The following is a 22,184-nucleotide window of genomic DNA, read 5'->3' on the forward strand; positions in this document are numbered from 1 at the left end:
TTCCCGGACCAGGTCATCATGCAACAGCTGACCTCTCCCCTTGAAGAGTAACAAATCTAACCCTGTACAAATCTTTAGAACACGTCAAAAAGGACTCACCACTACACCTTCTTAGGGTCTTACTCATGCTGCCATCCTGTGACAAAAAACAGTAAATGCAAGAAAAAAGTTCCACAGAAAAATCCCAGACCATTATCAAAACACTTCTGAAATTCCTTCTCATTTTTTAAGCTTAGAAGAAAGTCTTGCATTAAACATAAAACTTCAAAATACAATGCCTTAAAGGGCTGTGTAATTGCTTTACCATTTTCACGGTGATAAACTGACACTTCTCCTAATCTCTATTACAGAAATTGTTACGAAAAGGAAGAAAAACTACTAAATAGGTCAAGCTAATAAAAGCTTATTATGGATCCTGTGTGATTTTTTTTTTTCTGCTGTAACAGTGTAACAGGTAAAATTTCCTTGAGAGCCTTACGGCAGTGTCAGGAGATTAAAATGCTTCTCCTGACTGGATGAAATAAAGAACCCATAACACGTGAAATGAGATGGAACTGGGGTCTAAGAAAAATCCACATTAGGCTGAGCAGTCCTGAAGAGAGAAGCATACAAACAGTTACTCCAAAATTCTAATCTTAACTGAATATTCTTAAGGTGTTTTCATTATTCCTAATGCTAATAAATCCTAGAAAGAGAAGAGTATTTCATGAGATTTGGTTTGGTTTTTCCTATGTTGACCAAGTTTATCGACTGAAACAGGGCGTGGTAGAGATGCAGGTTACCTTCAAGCATCAGCACATCGACAGTGCTACTAAAACTGAAGGAAAAGGACAAGTGGTGTGAGAGGCAAACTGTGTATCAGGTTTTGTCTGCTCCCTACAAAGTCATCAGAATCTTTAGCGACTAAAAGGAGTGCTGGGCTTAGAGGAAAAAAGGACAAAAAAGACATCAGGACAAGTTTAATGACAAGCACCCACTTTGTCTTCCAGAGGTGATGATGCCAGAGCACACTGAACATGTTCTGAGAGCCGATGAGCCCTCAGACCAGATCTCTTGACAGACAATCTGAAAATGCAGCTGGAGGATGCCTTTGGGAGCACAGAGGATGGCACCTGCCTGAGCGCTCCTGGCAGGCTCGTACACAGTGCAGTTCAGCAGCTGAATGCTCTGCCCAGGACTCAGCCTGGCAGGCTGCAGGGTCTCTGCTTCCCAGAGCAGCCACAGCATGGAGAAGGAGCAGAGGAACAGATCACAGGCCAAGCTGCTCCCGCAGCCGCTCCTGTGGCAGCTGTCAAAGGGCTGTGTGGACACTGCCATGGGGTCTGTACCTTAGCTGGGAAGAAAGACTGGCACTCAGCCTAGTGGAGCCAAAGTAAACAGTCTGGAGGCATTTTCACTTGTAGTGAAGATAGAAATTGTACAATTCATCAGGCACTATCCAGGACCACAAAAAAAGACTAAAAAAAAGCACAGATCATAGATGAAAGATGCTTAGGCAACTACAGAAATACTGAAGGGTTTCTTTAAGTTGAGACAAGATTAGCTAAAAAGTCTGGCTTACATATGGCAGCAGTTAAAGAGAACCTTCTGAAGGACAGAATCATTTGCCTGAAAATTTGCATCCTCTTATGAGAAGGAGGGCAAGTTATCTTGAGCAATCAAAACAGATTAGCAAAATGGTAGAAAATGAAGTATTGATCAGTTTGCACAAAAACAACATTTTGCCTGTTTGCAGTTGCTGCAATCTGCTTCTTCAAAACTGAAGAGAAAGGCTCAGTATAGAACCATGTAAGTGGAATCTGAATACAGGAACTTTTCAAGCAGCTCACCCAGACAGAAGCAGGGCTGAAGCTCGGAAGGGGACGGAAGGAAGGGTTGGGAGCAGTTTGTCATTAATTTGATTCCAGATGTGAAGGCTTAGACTTAAGGATATCCAGGTAAGGATCTGCTCATCAGCAAAGTGTGGTCTGAATTGAGAGCTATACACCAATGACTCCTTGCTGAGAGTATTAGTCAGTGCAACTAAGATTGCCAGTGTGACTTAATACCCTCTGGCCCTTCCACAGTTTATCTTTCAGTATCAGCCAATCACCTAAAAGCCAACTGCTTACAAGAGGAATACATTTTCCTTTGGAGAGAGAAAAAAAGGGACCGAACCATGCCCAGACAAAGGGATAAATACCTACTGTTCAAGAAAATTCTCCACACTCCCCACCGGGCTCTAAAATTAAAAACTCAAACTCCTAATGAAAATAAGCAATTAGAGAGGAAAAAAGCCCTGACAAGTAAAAAGGTGTGTTTCACACAAAATATAATGCTATTTTTATTCAGATTCCTGTATATAGGTACTTGTTGACCAGTATTATTGGCTGGGTTAGCCACAGAAACACATGATTTTCATTTTTAGCAGCAAAAGACCCTTAAATTTCTCAAGCACTCTATTAGCACAGCATTTTGTATTAATCCAATTTTTCTGAAACTTACATTTACCTGGTTTTCACCTACCCAGAGCAAAAACATTTGAAATGTAAAAATATTTTGATTTTCCATTTATTTTACCTACTCCTTTTGTGGTCATTTCTCTTCAGAATATTTTGGTGTTGAAAACAGACCTTATAAGAGGCACAAACACTCCAGCTACTAATTGATGATTATGGCACACAGGGCTCCCCTTACAGAGATGTAATGCGATGTGAAAGTGAGAATAAGAGGAAAATTAATTTAAAAAAAAATCAGAACACACACACACCAAAGGAGTAACTCTGCTATGTTTTTTTCAGAGGAGGAACAGAATCAACAAGAATCACAAAATGACCTACAAGGTCAACTTCAAGAGCTAAGGACTCCGAGTCAAGAACATGGGGTCCAAAGGTTTCAGCTTTTCTGAAACAAATCAAAGTCAGCCAACACATTATACCTTTCAACTAATCTGGCAATTCCACAAGACAGACTTTTCCATAAGGTTTGTCTCTGAACTTGTACAGAGATATGAAAACAGCACTTACTGTGCTGCCATTCCCATTTTCAGAACAGGAGAAGTGAGGGAATGAGAAATGAGTGCCTAAGCAACACTGATCTTCAGGAATACATTTGTCTCTGTGTCTGACACACAATAGGCAGCATACATCAAAAATATGGGATAAGTCATTAATAATCAGCCTTTGATTAAAACTGTAATCTTAATTTTATTAAAATTTTGATTAAAAGATGCTTCCCTTTGAGTATTTGCTTTACATTCTGTTTCAAAAGCATTTGTAGCAAAAAGACTCCTCAGAAGTCAACTCAGCAGAGCAAGACACAGACACGTGTGCCTCTACTCTTGGCTGCAGGGCCAACCTACAAACACCTTCATTTCCAGCTGCTTTCCTTTGCAGTATTTTCTCTCAGTTATACAACAAACCTTAACAATAAGACAATCCCACAGGTCTGTTTAACAATTTTTTATTTTAGTTTGAATTTGTTTAAACTGAACCAAAGCGAGAGCTTTTTATACTTCTATCCCACAAAATTATCCTGGTAAAGGGTAGTCAAAGGGAGTCCTCTTGCCTCTATCACGTTTATTTTTAGCATTCAGATTTTTCAATACTCGTTATTCCTGAACACATGACACAGCAGCAGCTCTAGGCTATACAGTTCCCTAGACAGTAGCCAAGCACTACTAGAAAACCAGTTCTACATGGTACTTGATGTACATGGTTTAGGTACCTAATTAATACTTTGTCCAGCAGACAATAAAATTTTTGGGGGAAAAAAAAAAAGCTACCACAGCAACAGCAAAATTTACCAAGTAAAGCTAAGACTTCTTTCACAGCATGATCCTGGGAAACAAGTTGTTTAATTTTAATTGTCAATGAATAAGTGTTTTATACATGGACCACAGCAGCTCAGCAGAAGATACAAAGTCACAGACTGGAAGGGAACTGTAGACCAGAACGACAGCAAGAAAAGTTCAGATCACACTGACCTTCATACACCAAACCACTGCAGGTCACATCACACCTCAAAACACTTCTCTGAGCAACTGAGTTTAGACAAGTCAAATATTATGGATTGTCTTCTCCTTCAGTTCAACAGCTGTCAAATTCTAGGTTCTTTTCCAAACTATAAGCCATATTAATGTTGGGTATTGAAGACTGGCTCAACACATTTTAAGCTCATAGGGCCATTCAAGTAAATAAGGCTAAATAAACATTCTTAATAGTTTAAAACAATAGATATTAAAACAAATTAACTTTGCTTCCTAAATGGAACATTTTGAGGGAGCTAACGGGTAAACTGAGTTTATTTCTAAGAGGAAATCAAAATACTTACATATCCAGCTGATTAAAACCTTTTTGGTCTACCTAGAATGTTTCTTCATTGATGATTTTTTTTTTAATTATTTGTTCTTTGGGATCACTGTTAGTTTTGCTGGAAAGTCTTACTAAATTTAAGCATCAAGAAATAAAAGCAACAAGAAAATTTTTCCAGATGTACAGAAAATAATTTTCAAATAGCTTCTCTCGAGACTAATTTTTTTTATTTGCATTTACAAGTGTGCAACATCTTTACGGTAAGAAAGTTGTTTAAAGGATGTTTTTTTCCTCTTCAAAGGATTTTTTTCTTTGAAAGGTCAAGAAAGCATCCAGAAGATATCTTAGAATAAAAAGAAACAAAAATAAAAGAAATAAAAAAAATCCTGCTCTAAGAACAGACAAGAGACTTGGCTGGTTTAGTGCAATGAACAATGATATCCAATTTCACCTACTGCCTTTCTCTTTCTCCTTCACCTCTCTGTTTCATAATGGATCACTGGTAATACTTCTGTAGCACAACAGAGCAAGTCTCTCTCCACAGTTTCTCCACATTCCAGAAAACCAGAGCTAGGCAGGTTTTTATTCATGCCTGAACAGACACCACCTGCAATACAACATCTTGCTGCAGTACTTGGGTATTTTTATCCCTGCACAGGTAGAGCAATCCTTGCATGTATAATGAATACATGGCAGGGGAGGAATTTGTACTGTTTGTTTGGTTATTTCCCCATCAGCCTTCTCTTGTTTTCCAATAACGTGGTTATCCAGGCTAAAAATATTAATAAAAAGTTCTTCCTGTAATCCTTATCCAAACTTGAAGTCATATCACACTTCTGCTTTATGATTTCTAAGGACTATTTTAGGTAGAGGAAACAAAGTAGAGACAACATGGCAGGCAATGCTCATTAGTGATAAATTCCACAATCTCAGACAATAAGATGTATTAAAATGACTCTGTAACTTTTTTTATTTTCTTTTATCTAACTTCATAATACTTCTTACACAGTTACATAATAGATAAAATTTAGTACAAGATTTTCTGAGATTTTGGGGGGTTTTGTTTTTAAAGATGGTAAAAGGTCATATACATATATATATATATATACACAACATATATTGTAAAATGTATCAGTCAGCAGCAATGAGAGGAAAAATTCAGATAGAACAGGTAAATAGTCTTTAAATATGGAATAATAAAAAAAGACCTAAAACTATACAAAAGCTGTTGTTACCCCTTTTTAACACAGTAACTAGCTCAAGGTCATATGATTTGCTGCAGTTGCAGATAGAAACCTGTCCAATTGCCTGGTTTTTCAAGACCACCACCTTCATTTAAAGAGAATGGCATTGTTCACAGGACTTTACAACTGAGACTGTTTCATGTCTCCTCTATTTCCTTTTCCATGGAATTCTGCGGTGTTTCTTACTCTTCTTCAATCACATACATGCTATTTAGTAATGCTGGTTTAAAGCCCAGAAAACCCTACCACAAGCACAGCCTAAGTTTGTAACTTACCCTGAAAAAGGATATTGTAAATCTGACAATCTGAATCTGCTTCTGTTGTGTGAAGGTATTTTAATTGCTCTCAAAGCTCACTGTAAATAAATAATGATGGTCACCATTCTTCACTTCGAAGTGTTATCTGAACATAAGTGTAACTATTGCACATGAGATCCAGAAAAAGAGGTTCTTTCATTTTAGTAAGAAACCAATTTTTCAACATATAACAGCTTAATTTAAATCTCAAAAGTCCCACTATCAAATATTTAAATATTTCTATGCTTAACCAAGTGAGTGGTCACACAATATGCATAGAGAAGAGTAAGAATTAAAACAAAAGCCAGACCTATGGAGGTCTTTTGAGTAAAGCAAATGAAACTATGAAAAGAAAATTGACTTTGACCTGCTCTCTCAAATACCTGGAGTAATTTGAAACCAGTGCAGTGTAACTGTGGGCTTTGCAAGTGGCAATAGGTGACAGGAAGATTCTGAATGAGCCCTGCTGGAAGGCTGGTCTGCAATCTTCCTGTTAGCAAAGCTGGGGGTACGATGGCAATTCAAGAACAAATCTCAGATAGCACCTCTGCAACTGCTCAGCAAAGTGGCACAAGGCTACTGAAACCTAAAACTGACCTAGACTGTCTCAAAGAAATTGCTATGAGACACAGTGTATGAAGGACAGAATCATTTGCTCAAGGTGACAGCAGCAGCCCTGGTGACACATACACAGCAACAGGATCTGAGTCTCCAGAGTCCTATTTCCCTATCACCAAACTAAAGAAGCCACCACTAAGTTGGTACTGAAACAATATGAGAAATAAAGAATGTTAGGAAATTTTCAGAATTTTCCTTTAATTAATATTTCTTCTGTTCCCATTCTCCCTGAACAACTCTTCCAGCTTCAGAAAGCTTTGAGAGTGGTAAGAAAAATATATTTTCATGTTTTCCTAGTTTTTTCCACAGCTTCTTTTGTCTGGAATGATCGGTGGGGCACTAGAGATTAAAGAATGAATTTAGGCCCAAAGAGGTGAAAAGATTCACTATGAACAAGCAGAGGATCATCTACACTTCCCAAATGAAATCACATTCTGCACTCAAGGAAGAGTCCTTGACTAAATGTAGTCAAAACCAAGAGGCATTTAAGAGGTGGAATGATACTGGTAAAGACAAAATGTTAACAAAGTAAACAGCCTCAAGCTGCACCAAGAGAGGTTTACACTGGATACTGGGAAAAATTCCTTCATTAAAAAGGTTGTCAAGGACCGGAACAGGTTGCCCAGGGAAGTGGTGGAATGACCATTCCTGCAGGGATTTAAAAGCCATGTAGATGTGGCATTTGGGGACATGGGTTAGCGGTGGACTTGGCAGTGCTGGGTTAACAGTCAGACTACATGATCTTAAAGGTCTTTTTCAATCTAAACAATTCTATGATTTTATGTACATCAAGGTTTGATATTATATTGCTTAAGAGAAGGTGCAGGGCTCTTTCAGAGAGCTGAGAATGGCTTTACTACACATGTATGTCTATAAAAAAATTAATACATAGGAGTAAATCTGAAAATAGGATTTAAAAAGCAGTATTATCAAAAAGCCAATTATCATATAATATCAGAAATCTGAAGTAAGGACAGAGGATTGGGGAGAAGGAAATTAAATGTATCAGAAAAAATAAATGCTTACAGCAAAAGATATGTTGTATATCAAGCCATTCCTTAAAAAGGAAAAAAAGCAATTCTTCATACATGACACACAGAAGGAGAAGAGTTAGTGCCACAGAAGGATTGCCAGCTCCTGTGGGAGGGAATGAACAGAAGAATTAGGGAGTGCATATTCTGAAATCACTGTGTGAGAAAATTTTATTTTATTGTTCACCTACAAGAAACGGGATTCTGTTCCAGTTACTTTTCCTTTAAAGCAATTAAACAAGGAAACAAAAGCTGTCTTTCAATTCTAACCTCCTTCCAACCAAGGAGAAAAAGTAGAAATTGGCAAAGTACATACACTTCTGCAGTTCAAATAAATTACAGCTTGACTTAATGTGAAGCCATCAAGAAGATTTATAATTACTCTTCGCATTTAAACCATAACATTTTTCCAGTCTAAAGAACATTGCACCCCCAAACATTCTCCACCTCTTTTCCAACAGAATATGGTTTCATTACAGATAACAGTCTCATTACTGTGTATGACTATTGTGAATATAAAAGAAAGCTAGCAGATTGCAGATCCAATCCTTTTGCAATTTATACAACACTCAGCATTCCAAATACTGGTTTAAAGGCTTTCAAGGTGGCATACAATCACAGCAGACACCGACCTATTCATACATCCTGGATATATGTGGAAATTAACTTTTTCTTGCATGTACCTTAACTAGCTGCCAGTCAGCAGCAGTTCTTTCCTTCACTTTTCCTCTTTACATCATTTCTCATCAGTAGTCATGATTTTAGCCATAGACAGTCAACATAGAGTCAGGTATTCTTCTACAATATGTGAGCTACACAACACTTCTTGCAAGTACTTTTCATTAAAAGCATGCACAATGCTACCAGAAATGACCTTACTTCAGGCACAAGACAACTGCAGAGGTGCCACTCAGAGCAACAAGCGAAGTAACTCCCATCTGCATTCACCTCAATTGACCCTGAACTGATGTGCATTCAAATGTTATGGTAATTAGTTTACTTTTAAATGAGATTGAAACAATAACGTTAATCCTGCAAACACCTTGTACGTTCCTAAGCCTTTGGAGCAGGTGCTGTATTATCCACACTCCAAGACTGTTCCCTTTTGACAGCACTACTGTATATGGGAAGCGACAGAAAATTAACCTGCTCAGTCGAGTAGATCAGTCATCCATACATAGCTACAAATCAAAGAGCACCACACCAATTAAAACATACCCCACAAAAGCAAATTTTGCACACAAGTTGCCATCAAAACCTTTTTAAAACGCAAATAGAAAGGAGGATTTTCCACATCTTTATAAACGTGGAACCAGACGTATATATATCAGAATAGAATTGCATGAGGTTAATTAACAAGTCAGGGGCAAACCAGAACTGTAGGTGTTTTGAAGGCTTTGAAAGCAGGAGTATTTAATTCAACTCAGTGGCTGCATCAACTACCCAATGAACATATCCACATTTCAGCCAAGATGGGAAAGGACCATCTCTGCCAAATTACAGAGTTGTCCTAAAATATTGAAAAATTAGCTTTAAGCAAGTGAAGTTCAGGCAATGCAAGCCACAGCAGAGTTGGCCTGGATTTGTTGTCCCTTCCATCATATCAGAAAGCCATAGGCTTTTACTAGACTCTGGAGAGGAAGATATCCAACAGGGACACAGGATTTGTGTGAAGAATGGGATTTTGTACTTTTCAAGACAGCATTTTTTAGGTTTTGCATTTTACTGAAGATTCTTGAGAAGAGCTGAGTTAGCAGCTGGTTTTGTCTGACAAATTATGTTCAGAATAATTAGAGTTTTCAGTAATTCAACTCCTGTATATTTATAAACCAAGATAAATAAGCAGCATGCAATCAGATAAATATGGCTCTTCATGAATACTATCCACTACATTTGAATTATTCCAACACATAAGTATAGGTCCCAGTCCTTCATATAATGCTGTTTTCTACCATCCTCTTTCAGACAAAATTCCCTAGACATCTTGTAATGCTGAAGAAGTTCTACTGAGCAAACATATATCTACATTAATAACATGCCTAAGGTGGACTGGATAGGATTAGAGCCAAGTTAGGAAGATAGCTGAACTATATTCCTATTACACTGGCTTGTACAGAATAAAAGGCCTCAGCAGAGCAGCCAACAAATGTTTCAAAAATGTTAAAGCATTCGAATTGTAAGCATCTGAGAAGCTAAATACAAAAGTCAGAATTACATCACTACTAAACTCAGTTTAATTTCAAATCCTTTCCTCAACTGAAATTTACATTTCTTAGCATATACTTTCCTCTTAATTTCAGTTCTTGGCATAAGCTTTAAATCATGTGGTATTCGTGCATTTCAAAAATAGCAAATTTGACCTTCTGACTGACATATATTTTTAATATGAAAATTATTCGTTTAATAGATTTGACAAAAATAATCACCAGCACACATAGTGCCTGAATTTCATACAAATGTATTCTCCAATTGTATTAAACTACAGAGAAAAAAAATACCACTTTCTTCAGTGGTTCTGCTTCTTCGTTCCATTCCTCTCCATCTTACTACCTTCACATGTCCCTGTTCTCACACCTTCAGCTGTTTTTTGAACCTGCAGGGGTTTCCTGACACTGACTCCTCCCTGTGATTTTTATCATCAGAAAGACACTGTAACTTGCCTCCTTTTAGGAGGGAATCCTGTCTCTCCTCCATTCCTGCACATGCCACCCAAGGTACAACTAAGTATATTCATAATGTGTAAAGTGCACCAGTAGATCCTAATCTATTTATTCTTCTTTTTAAAGGTTCAAACACCATAAGTTAATGAAAAGGTAATTTTAAGAACAGCACTTGCATTTGCATAACACCTTCCCCCATTCTTATGTATCCAAGTATTATTAAGCCACTTCTCATTTTATTGCTGCACAGTTTTCCTCAGATGACCAGATCCTCTCTACAGCATCGTGATTAGAGCTGCTCAAAGCATAGAAAAAATATATTAAGGGTAAAAATTCTCAAAGGAAGAAAAGCAATGACTATAAACAAATGGCAGTAAAGTGAAGGACAGAGTGACAAAGAACACATGAAAATAAATTTCTATGGTAGTTGCAGTATAGACAGAAATAATCAGATATCCATAAAAGGGTAAAGAAAACTGTTTGATTCCCAATTTCACTGCATTTGAGAACTGTGAAGTTCACTCTGCAATGAGACTTGTTGGTTGGGTCTTACTTGGAACAAAACCAGACAAGGTCAGAAAAAGTCTGAAGGATCTAGATGGAAAAAAATAGAGCAAACCTGTACTTACGTGGAAAACAGATAAAAAGAAAAAAGTACCAGGATAGGAAAAAAATGTAAGAGAGAAAGAATAAAATATTTGAAAATTACTTCCTAATATTAGCATAGCATTTCACTTTGTATTCAAAGCATAGGATGGGTTCATTCTCTGACAAGAAAGGGTTCCATCTCACTTGCCATATGGAGATTTATTGCCAGCTACAGATACCAAATAGCAACAGCAGAAATAAGTGAGTTTCTATCAATTTTGTAGTTATTCAGTACTGTTGCAGGAAGCCATTTATCTTTTCAGTAGTGAAAAGTTTTATTTAAAAAGTGTGCTAAAATTGATGCTTTTTAGCTCTCAGAGCTGATCCACTCCACGTACTTTTCTTTATTTCCATATCCATATGCTAATGATGTTCCTCACCACCTGATTCTCTCCATATGCTAAACACTCTACAAAAAAATAGTGTTGCTCCTCATTCAAACCATCTCAAAGTTTAAAAGTTTAAGGAAGAAGAAAGTATTACCAGGTCCATTTTACACAGAAAAGTTAGGCAGAGATACCTCCATCTGGGGAGAGTGGGAGTCCTGCTTGTGGTTTTTTAACTTTCAATTCAAGCTTTCTGGCATTCTGGATGAAATCCTACCACCACCACATACACCAGATTTATATGTATGACCTTACAGGTTAAAATAACATCATGCTTAAGGCTTTCACTGAATTTTAGCCACCAAGTAGGTCATCAAGAAAGTTATCACAGCCCTAGGATAGGAGCCAGACATTTCGGTATCTGACTCTGCTGCCTTGATTCAACAGGAAAATGAAAATCTAAGTTGACCAACAGCAATTCTCCAGTTTTCCTTCATCCCCTCCCCTTGCCATAAAGCTTTTTCACTGAAAGTTCCAGGGGAATGTCAGAATTCATCCCTACTTTTACTGTAAAATTGCATTGCCGTTGGTAATGAGAGGTGGAAGCCTGAAATGTGAAGTGAGTACTCAGATTTTTTTTTTTTTTTTTTGGTATCATGCCATCCATATCATCTTCTTTCTTGTTGTACTTTGATGAAGAAATTGCAGAAGGTATTGTAAAAGGCACAATGTGCATAGGGGGTAATAAATCTGCTGGGTGCAGATAGTCAATGGCTGCGAGTCATAATATAAAGCTTTACTCTTTGCCTCCTACCAGTTTTCATTATCAGGGAAAATTTCTATTAATGTAATCCGATAGCATCATGTCCAAACAGCTCGGCAGTCACACATTTCATACAGCTGTCAGAAAATGATAGCCATTTAGCTGCAAGGTAAAGCCGAACTTTGAACGTTCCTGCTTTTTATCTTTGAAGCTTTGTTACTTTAGAAGATAATTATCTAATTTTGTGACCAATGATGTGTTCCCAGCACATCAAATTTTAATACCCATACTACACGGATTTTTGTGTGTGTGCGTGTGTGTTTTGAAAATTAATGACTTCAAGATAGCTTGACACAAAATATTCAAAGTATATTGAATAGCCAAACATTAAAATGTGACCTAGAGGAATAATAGGAATGCTACCTGCTGTGGCCCTGACCAAGTTTCCATAATGCCTTCCAAACAGCACTTCTACAGTGCTTTTACCTAACAGGTACTGTGACTGCATAATTTTGATTCCTGCTTTTTAGGGAAGTGAGTCAAACCCTTGTTCGTGTATAAATGCACAAAGAAGTCCCTTGGCAGCTGGAGAATAAAGTAAAACCAGACAATAAGACATAAAACCTTTGCCAGCTGACAAACTGTTTCTGTACAACACTAAGTTCATTTAAGACACTGTGAGTGATAAAGACAGTAAAAGAAATGGCTAATGAAGCAACTGGGACCTAAATGGTTTGGTTTAGCCCTAGATTAGAAATTAAATTCCTATGTTACCATTACAAATTAAAAAGTCTTATCCTATTCATGCAATCAACTTAGTGGAAATTACTCCTGAGACTTAACAATTATGGGAGCAGTTACATATTCCTATTGTGAGAGGGGAAAGAAGCCCACCTGAATACCAAAAAGAAGGGAAATTATTTAAAAAGCCTACAAATTTACTGTGAAGCATTTTCAAAGAATAGGTCAGAAAAAGCATTGAGACCTGATGAAGCAACTAAAAAGTGGCCTAATATTATCTATGAGTGGGGCCTCAGAGAGGCTGTCATGACAGTGTTGCACCTTTCCACACCCACGAGGAGATAATGAAGATGATAAACCAATGGTGTTTATGGAGGTGCACAGCTGGAGAAGTGACACACAGCAGTCAAATGGAAATGGGAACTTCCAGCTCAAGTAATTTCTTGTTCAGACCAGAGACAAACATTGCAACAAAAGAGGTTGTGGCATTGCTGTCCTGGAAGGTTTTGAAGATCAGATTCGAAGCCCCATGAAATTTGTGCTTATTTCAGCATTGATCTCACTTCGAGTAGGATTCCAAGTTAAAAGACCCTTGAAATCTTTTTCCAGAACCAATTATTCCACAAGTCCAGAAATTACGACAAACTGAGTAGCACAGTGAAAGACTGCAAGACAGTTGTAGAGAGGGGGATAATTAAGGTTTGTTGCCAGAACCACTTTTGCCAAGTCATTGTGTCAAATGCAGAAGTCTAAGTTCTTGAGTGCAATTAGAATTTTTAAATTCAGTACCACTGTATTCAAAACATTAATCAAAGGAGGTCTACTCAACTTGCACATTGTAAAGGAATGGTTGTTAACACAAAACCTGCCACCTGTACAAAATTCAGGAAAGTCTGAAAACGCCAGATTTTGAATACACAAAGGAAAACATTTCATCTATCTGAGACTATCAGAAACTCAAAAGCACCTTCCACCCTTCCCTAAAAACTAAGAGCAAAGCTTCAATAAGGAAACTACTGACTATCCGTCATATGTATAAACAAACCAACTAATGAACAATCAACAGGATCCACTCATTAAGTTCTGATATACTGAATTATAAATATACGCTTTTCATGTTATATTCCCAACCTTATGAACTAGATTAGGTCACCTTATGATTTTGTTTGTTATGGACCTGAGAACAACTTCTTCCTTTATCTTTTACTTCCTTAACTTTGGTGCTCTAAGATTTCACAATCTAGTTTGAATTATAAATAACAATAACTATCTCTAAGTGCTTCTTGTACTATAAAATTCTTTATGAAAACATTTGGCAACAGTCTCAGAAGAAAAACTTCTCCCTAGAAAATGTGTCCATTTTAAAACAGAAAAATTTAAATATAAGATAAATAAGGTGTTTCAGAAAGAGAAAGGGAGAGAGACAAATACAATAAAACAGTCGAATTAAGGAAAGTAAAAGCAAAACACAGGAGTGGGAACAAGTGCTTAACAAAGAAAACACCTAATATTTTAGAAATGTCTTTGATTACCTTAATGAAGTGTATTAGTTTAACTCTTCAGAGTTCTTTCAGGAATCTTGACAGACAGAAAAAAATGGTTGGAGACAATCACCTGTCAAACTCTCTTGATTAAGAGCCATTGCCAGAACCCGGATGCCTTGAAGGTTCCACCCAACCAACTAAACAGGCTCTACCTAAAGAAGCAAAACTTCAGCTTAAGGAAGACTCTTCACAGGAGTAAGAACAGTGAAGAACAAACTTTACCAAGTGTCAGAAACTGTTGATGGTAAAGCACTAGAACTTGTGGCAGGTACATAAAGAACAAACCAGGAGTTCACATCTGATCATTTCCTTCTTTCTCATCAGGACATAACATTGTCTTACAAGCCCTCGGAAAGGTCTATTATCTTGGTACTTCATAGTTACACTTAATATAAGAACAGGTCAGGAGATCCTGGAAAGCTAAACTTGCTGATATCTTACCACGTGGGTGTTGGACTTGCAGTCCAACAAGATGTGGTACGAGCAGTCTTCATCTTTATCCACAAAGTCAAGTCTATTATAGTTAATATATCTATTTTTCTATAGTAAAGAGCCATATATTTTAATAAGATCATTTGATTCTGTGCTTATGAGCGGAAAGGAAAAGCAGCAAGCATTGCAGGCATTCAGCCAACCTGTACAGCAATGACAACAGGGGGTTTATAACCTGTTTCTGCTCTGAAAGTTGAAGGACTCCCCAGCTATGCCTTAAGAAGATAAAGGCACAAAGATTAACAGACATCAAAGAAAAAATACAATTACTTTCATTGCTTATAGTCTAAAATAAAAGATGTAGCTCATTTTCCTACCATAAGGCAGTTCAGCACAATCTACATAATGGCCAAACTGCAAGAGTTCCACGCTATTCCAGTGTTTTCCTTCAGCAATAAAAAAAGAAAAAAATTGATAGTAGGAAAAAACTAATTCTTGTATTTAAAGAGAGTTCTCATTCATCTATCGTGGATATAGAGAACACATTTATATTGCCATAGTTTGTTTCACTGCAGCCCCTTTACACTCCCACATGAAAAAGTCTGTCTCAACCAATCAGTCTCCTCCTTACACCATCCTCAAAAACACCTGTTTATCAACTATGACATGGGTAATTTCACCTGCAAAGTCCTGGGAGATCTGATATTTTCAGAAATTATCTGCCTCTGGAATTCATCACCTCTGGAAAGGCTACCGAGACCATTCCCAACTTCCCTCCAACTATGATTCTAAAAAAAAGTGGGTTTGCACTGACTTTTCAAATATAAATTTTGCAATGATTTGGTCATTCACTCTAAGAAAGTACTTGAGTTTTACACAAATGAACTTGGCAGTTACTAAACAGGATCACAAAAACATCCATGTAATTTTGCAAAAACATGATACATAGAAAAACCAAAACAGAACTTGACAAGAACAACATATTAATCCGAGTATTTCATTAAAACCTGTCAGTGAAGCTTCTACAGCAAACTAAAATACAGCCTACCCTATCAATATATAATTTGTGTTGTACAATGTGTAAGCACTTATTATCAGCAACAAAAAATTGTACCCTACAGAATGGTAATGACATTTGGAAGTGTAGAGTATTGATTAGCAGTTGCTTAAAAGTGAATCACCACTACAATACGGCATCTATTCATGGCTCCACATACTTTCACTGTCAAGATAATTTGCATGGAGACCAGCTCCTTTAACCTTGAAATGTAAGCATTTTCCAATACAGGATGTGAAAACAAACAGCCATAGATGCATTAAGCAAAGGAATTAGCATTCGCTTCCTTTCAAGATCTGATGTTTTTCCAGTTGGATTGTCCGCTCAATAATCTCCATATTAAAAGACATTACTGGAAGTGTAATGCATGTATCATAAACTTACTAAGGCCATCTCACATTTCTGTGACATACTAACAATAGAACATATTTACTTGCAATAATACAAGTAAGAGGATCACACTCTGCTTGCAAAACCCAGAAAGACACAGAAAATACTGCAAAATAGACTGCTGATGGCAGAAGAGCATGGGTTTAAACCAGGACTTCCCTTTTAGATGCAGGGAAATATAAAACATGATGTTTGATATTCAGGTTGATTTAGACTGCATTTTAAAAACATTACCAATGCCAAAAAAAATTATTACTCCTGTATAACATTCAAACAGGAGATGAGAGTATAGATCATTCAGAATGCAGTTCTAACTTCGTTGAAAGCAAAGAAAATTTTTCAATACCCCCAGAAAAAGTAGGACTTTATTATAAGAAAGAATGAAAAGTTATTCTTTATTATGGTGAGAGAGAGAACACACTACTCCAAATTCGATGGCACTGTGATCTTTTCCTCTGCAGATCAATATACTATCTGAAAATTAGTATGGAACCCAGCAGGTTTTCCCACCAAATACATTAGTACCATATGAATGTGTTTGACTTTTCTATTCTTGAACAAAGAAAAATTAAAATATCTATCCAGAAGAATTTACATCTTTAAGTCTGCAGTTAACATCAAATACTTCAAACACACTGAAATGCCCTGTGATTAGTTTGACATGGAAAATAACCTTGTCATTCACATAGCCCAAAGATCTGTGGGAATTAAAGGGGATGGAGGTTCAAGCTCTGCAAGTTCCAAAACATCATTTGCACTAATCATCAGAATTATACTGGTTTAAGATTCTCAGCTGCATATTTCTTTTATTTTCCAAGGTTTGCTTTTAATTCAGTGCTAGGAGACACGTTTTACATAACACAGACTTCAGGAGTTTCAATCATAATGAATTAATTCTGAACAGAGATTTTGGTAAAGTTCCACACTATTTACCTGGTTGGTGGGCTTTTTAATTTGGGCTTTGGGGAGCTGTTGATTTTGGTTGATGGGGAGAAGGGAGTTGTTGCTGTTGGTTTTGGGTTTTTTTGTCGGGGTTGGGGGGAGGGTGAGGGGGTGGTATTTGTTTTGGTGGCTGGAGGTTCTTTTATCATTTTTTGAATTAAAGTCATATGTCTACAGATTTTTTTATGATTTTTCTCTTATTTTTGATAGGAAAAAAAACAGTATTATTTTTGCAGTTTTAAAATTGCTCAGCTGGCAGAAGTTTGATTTGATATCCAAGAAGTCAGTCCTCTCAATTGAATGTCTCAATCCTACTGATCCTTCTTTCAAAGCAGCAGTTGCAGTGTCTTGAGCAAAAAAACAGCCTAAAAAGACCAAAACCCTCATAAGGCTGAATAAAAGAAAGGCAATTAATGTCAAGATAATTGGACTAAACTTCTCTAAGAATTTGTCACCATTATACAGTTTAGAACTAAAGATAGATGTACTGTATGAATCAGATTCACCAGCTGAATGCTAATTGATCTAAATCGTTTTGCACTGGCATTTCCACAGTTGTAAGAAATTCCCAAGATACAGCAGCACACCCAGTCAGTGAGATAAAATGCAATTCTGCGTCTTTAAAAGTAGCAACTCTCTCCTGATGGAAAAACCTGCTTTGAGAGAACACAAGGATTTGAGAGCTCCCAACACAATGAAGAATCTGTTGAAAGGAGTAGGCAGATGCAGACTCCAGACTGCTTCAGACCAAGCAGCCAGTGCTTACATAACAGGGGAGGCTCCAGGAGACGACTTACATAAGGAAAATCGGAGAGAGCCCTAAACAAGCCTGTCGTCATTAAGAAACCTTTGTGGCAGAACCAAAACTAAAGGGTATTTTCAGTTAGAAACTGTTCCTACATCTGCCTTAAAATAATATTGACTGGTTAGAACAACATCACAAAAACAAAACAAAACAAAACAAAACAAGAATTATCAAAGCTTAGACTACTCAGGGAAAAAAAAAAAAGTAGTCTCCTCAAAAGGAACCTGAGAAAGCACAGACCACGCTGCAGGTTCAGAGAGACAGACACTGCTCTGATTTGAGAAAAGCTTTACTGGATAACAATGATTATTTTTAACGTTAACAGAAGGCACATTACCTGCATTTTATGCTTCGGTGTTATTACTGCTATTATTTTGCAACAGTGTGGCACTGAAAACACATTATTATCATGGAACTGTAATGTGAACAGTAGCATTCCCCAAAGTCTGTTTTTCCAAAACTCTAATCACAGCAGCTGAAGTGAAGATCTCCCTGGCACCTAAGCCTTGCTCTGCATCCTACTATATGAAGCCTGGCTTTGCCACTGGGCTACTGGGCTGTGCTCCCTCATTTAGTCCAGGGCTCACTAAACACAGAGTGTTTACAAAGGAAATGTGAAGTGTCGAGATTCAAATAAGGCAGATGGCTTCTGAGAGTCTAAGGAGGGAAAAAAAGCACCTAAGAGACAAAATCTGAGTCAATTCTTAGGGTCCAGTAGTACTTCCTAAGGTGAAGAGCATGAATATCTCTACAGCACCAAGAAGCTTCTTATTTGCTGCCCAATCCATATGACAACTGTAAAACCTCCAGAAATCAAGCAAATAAAGAATAATACCATCCTATTTCCTCCTGTGTGGTTTTTTAGTACACTTAGTGGTCTTCCATTTCTTTGAATGCAAGGAATAGAACACTTTTAAGTGCTAATTTTGCTTAAAAGCTCATAACAACTGCTGAAGTTATTTACTAAACTATTATTATCATTTTTCAAGCTACTTGCAGTGTTTGTATTTCAATTAAAATAAATTTTGGAAAAATCTTATATCTCAGCTACTTTTAGGAGGCATGACAACTTACTTGTATAAGATGATCATAATGAAATAAAATAATTAAGCATTCAATTAAGATAAGGTGAGCAGTTTTGGTTTCTTCTAAAACAGTTTCAAAAAGCAACAAAAGTATTCTTACGCATCTTCTGTAAACTCAAGAGGATACCAATGCTGGTGACTCATTTGATGTTCACAGCACAGTAAGACTTCAGAATTGTAACGACTAAATCAATATTCACAGCTCTAACCCGGTAAAATTTTGCTTTGCTGACTATCTCATAACTTCATTTGCTCAATGAAATTTTAGTATGGGTCAAACAACTCTTAAAGCACAAAGCATTTGGGCAGCAAAGACTGTCAATCATATCTTGATTTCAAGTGCATCACTCTGAAAGTAGTGCTCACCATGTATGTTGACAAAATGAATTAAGTAACCTTTACATTAATTTTTTATTCAGCAAGCTTTTATTAAACTAAATGGTGCTCCAAAGCAGTTGCCTATTGAGAAATCTATACTGCCCAGAGCCATAATCATACACACATTTTATATCTTCACTTGTTTAACGATGTTTAATTCATAATCAGGAAATGTGGATTTCTCCAGTAATATCACAAGCCTCACTACTTCTAAGAGTGGAACCTTGGCTTTAAAATGACATGGACTCTGATCACCCAGAGCCCACAGTAAATACCAAACAGATTCTTCTTGCCTGGCTAGTGGGGACAGAAAGGGTGGTAAAAAAGGTGCTTGCATTTACAGCCCCTCCTGTGCTATCACCTTCTTAGCTATTACGCTAACTTCTGTCACTGACTTTGCATGTTGAAAATACTGGCAAATCCTGAAGTTTGGTACGGTTTACAAGCTGACAGAAGAAACAAAGCATAACAATACCAAAAATACATGTTTAAGTCATCTGTCATCCAGGCTCATTTGCCATGACCAACAGCAGGAAACAGCAAGCTTAAACGGACAGAGATGCTTGACATTCTAAACAAAAATCAAAAGCAACAGAGATCCTATAAAAATTACTGTAACCAGAAGGGAAAAAAAGAAAAAAGAAAAATAGATGATGTGACAGAGGAATAAAAAGGCTCTAAATATGCCTGCCAAACATGCATTTTGTCTTTTCCATTCAATAATGAAATATCAAAACAAAAGCACGAAACAAAAACAAAATAGCTTGTAATGAATAGACACTGTCCATCCTGAAAAACAGGAGCACAGAGTTGTTAGTGAAACAGAAAGGATGCTGATGAAAAGGTAAAATGAATAGCTTCCAATTACCTTCAATTATAACAACCAATAGGAAGCAATCTTACTACTTCAGAGGGAAAAATACATTACAGAGGGATGGCAGCAATATCTACTAGGAGGAAGAGAAGAACGATCAAGGATCTCACACTGGTTCTTTGTGGATTTTAGCACGACTGTAAAACACGGTATATTCCATGTACACCATCTTCTTCTAGGAAATGTTGGGCTGTCTGTATCTGGTAGGTTTAATTTTTAAAGCCATTTTTACCCAAAAATGGCTGTGCGTGGAACAGTTCCAAAGTTAAATAAAGGCACTTGTTTGTTATGGCCCAATAAAAAAATTAAAGTCTTTTAATAATTCCTTATTAGAAACTAATCAAAACTGAAAGCTCCATCTGCTTTATAAATTAGGGTGTTCGTGCAAAACCATGACAGTGTAAGACTACATGGACTTTAAAGAACATGAGCTGTAAGTGTAATAAATATTGTGTCCAGGTTTTCAGAATAAAATCAAAATTTGCCCAACATGCTGAAGTGAAGCCATTTAAAGGTTTTGAAAGGTAGTAAGAGACCTCAAATATTTTTGTTGTTAATAGTTCCATATTTAGCTTAGTAAAATTCATATTTTACAGTCCTGGGTACACAGCTCTGAAAGACAGATACTGCTAAGGAACTCACATGCCTTTGGCAATTAAGTTAGTTGCCTTAAACATGTTAAAACGATAGCATAAGCTTTTTATTTCAGCTGCTACATATACTGTCTGTTACATAATTTCACACATATATAAGCCTTTCAAAATAAACGTTATAAGTTCAAGGAAAAATTTCCTTCGTAATCAGACAAAAAATAAAATTAATGTTACTCAGACTTAAAAACCACATCTACAAAAAATCAGCAGAAATATATGTGTTGACTGAGTGCTCTAATCAGTGAATGTCTCAATGATTTTCCATTTACATATTGCATTTTGAGGATCACATATTCAATGCCTCAAAATCGCAGTCCTATTTTTACCGTATTCCTCTTAGTCTCCTATTTTTTTGGCAACTGTGGTAAAAATAAATCATCTATAATACAGAACTTTACTATAGGTTGCACATTTAAATTAGAGTAGACAAAGTTCTTGATATACCTAACACTCAAATCTGCTTTTTCATTACCCTCTGCCCCAATTACGTGGACTTATACCAATTTCTCAAGTTTTTGCAATACCTCACCAGCTTATTACCCAGCTGTGCAGCTGAGCAAGAAGATAACCACATTCATTCCCCTTATCTGTAATGATGTAATACATCCCAGCACTGGGTTGAGATGATTGGGGGAATAATGGGATTGTAAAAACTGCAGGGATGACAAACAGCAGTGCAGTCGCCTTCTCCCTGCTACAGTGAATTGTGAACACACAGCACAGGGGGAAATAACACAATATGCACTAATTCCGCTCCTTGAATGAAGTTAATATTTTTCATAAGAAACAGTTGTTTCTGCACAGAAACATCATCATCACAATGCAGCAACCAGATTAAATACCCACAACCCAGACCGAAGTCAGGCTTCAAGAAACAGAAGTGTTGGAGTTTACTTTCTAATGATGAAAAAAAAAAAAAAAAGTCATCCAAACAGAAAAATATCAGTTTAACCAAGGACTCCACAGAGAGTGCAGTGCAATGTTAGAGTCATCAGGGACTAGTATGCAATACAAAAATAGATCTTGGACAAAAGCACGTACAGCACTGCTTTCCTAGTCATTTAAAAAATTAAATCTGCCTCCATTTTCTCTGTTAAAATCTTCCTTATTACAGCTGAAGAAATCCTTACCTTCTGCAGGAGCTGGGAACCTGAGTATTTGGCTGCAATAGATTTGATCTCTCCACCAAATGCTGAGGCCCAGAGCTTTACACTGTGAAGAAAAAAAAAAAAAGAGACAGGAAGAAATGTAATACACATGTCATAGCAAAGCAACCCAGACTGTAACAGCTTCAGCTGCACTCAGAAGGATCCCAGCAATTTTGTATTAGTGAGCTCACTAAGGAACCCAAGCACAGCAAAAGATCAGTGAAGCTGTTCAAGTATAAGCACAAACTAGACACTGT

At 36.9% G+C, this 22,184-nt stretch overlaps 1 protein-coding gene across 1 annotated transcript in view; it reads right to left on the reverse strand.

The window, feature by feature from the left end:
• The window catches only part of LOC114068537 (voltage-dependent calcium channel subunit alpha-2/delta-3-like), a gene marked incomplete at its 3' end in the record, with an annotated part of 97,142 nt that overhangs the window by 73,623 nt on the left and 1,335 nt on the right, over positions 1-22,184 (reverse strand). Inside the window, exon 2 of the mRNA XM_027904743.1 lies at positions 21,910-21,991. Coding sequence (XP_027760544.1) covers positions 21,910-21,991 — 82 coding nt within the window. The remainder of the gene's footprint in view (positions 1-21,909; positions 21,992-22,184) is intronic.

Source organism: Empidonax traillii, unplaced genomic scaffold (genome assembly GCF_003031625.1).
Source record: "Empidonax traillii isolate 1590-97213 ecotype Southwest subspecies unplaced genomic scaffold, ASM303162v1 scaffold1081:size189616, whole genome shotgun sequence".
NCBI classification, from domain to species: domain Eukaryota; kingdom Metazoa; phylum Chordata; class Aves; order Passeriformes; family Tyrannidae; genus Empidonax; species Empidonax traillii.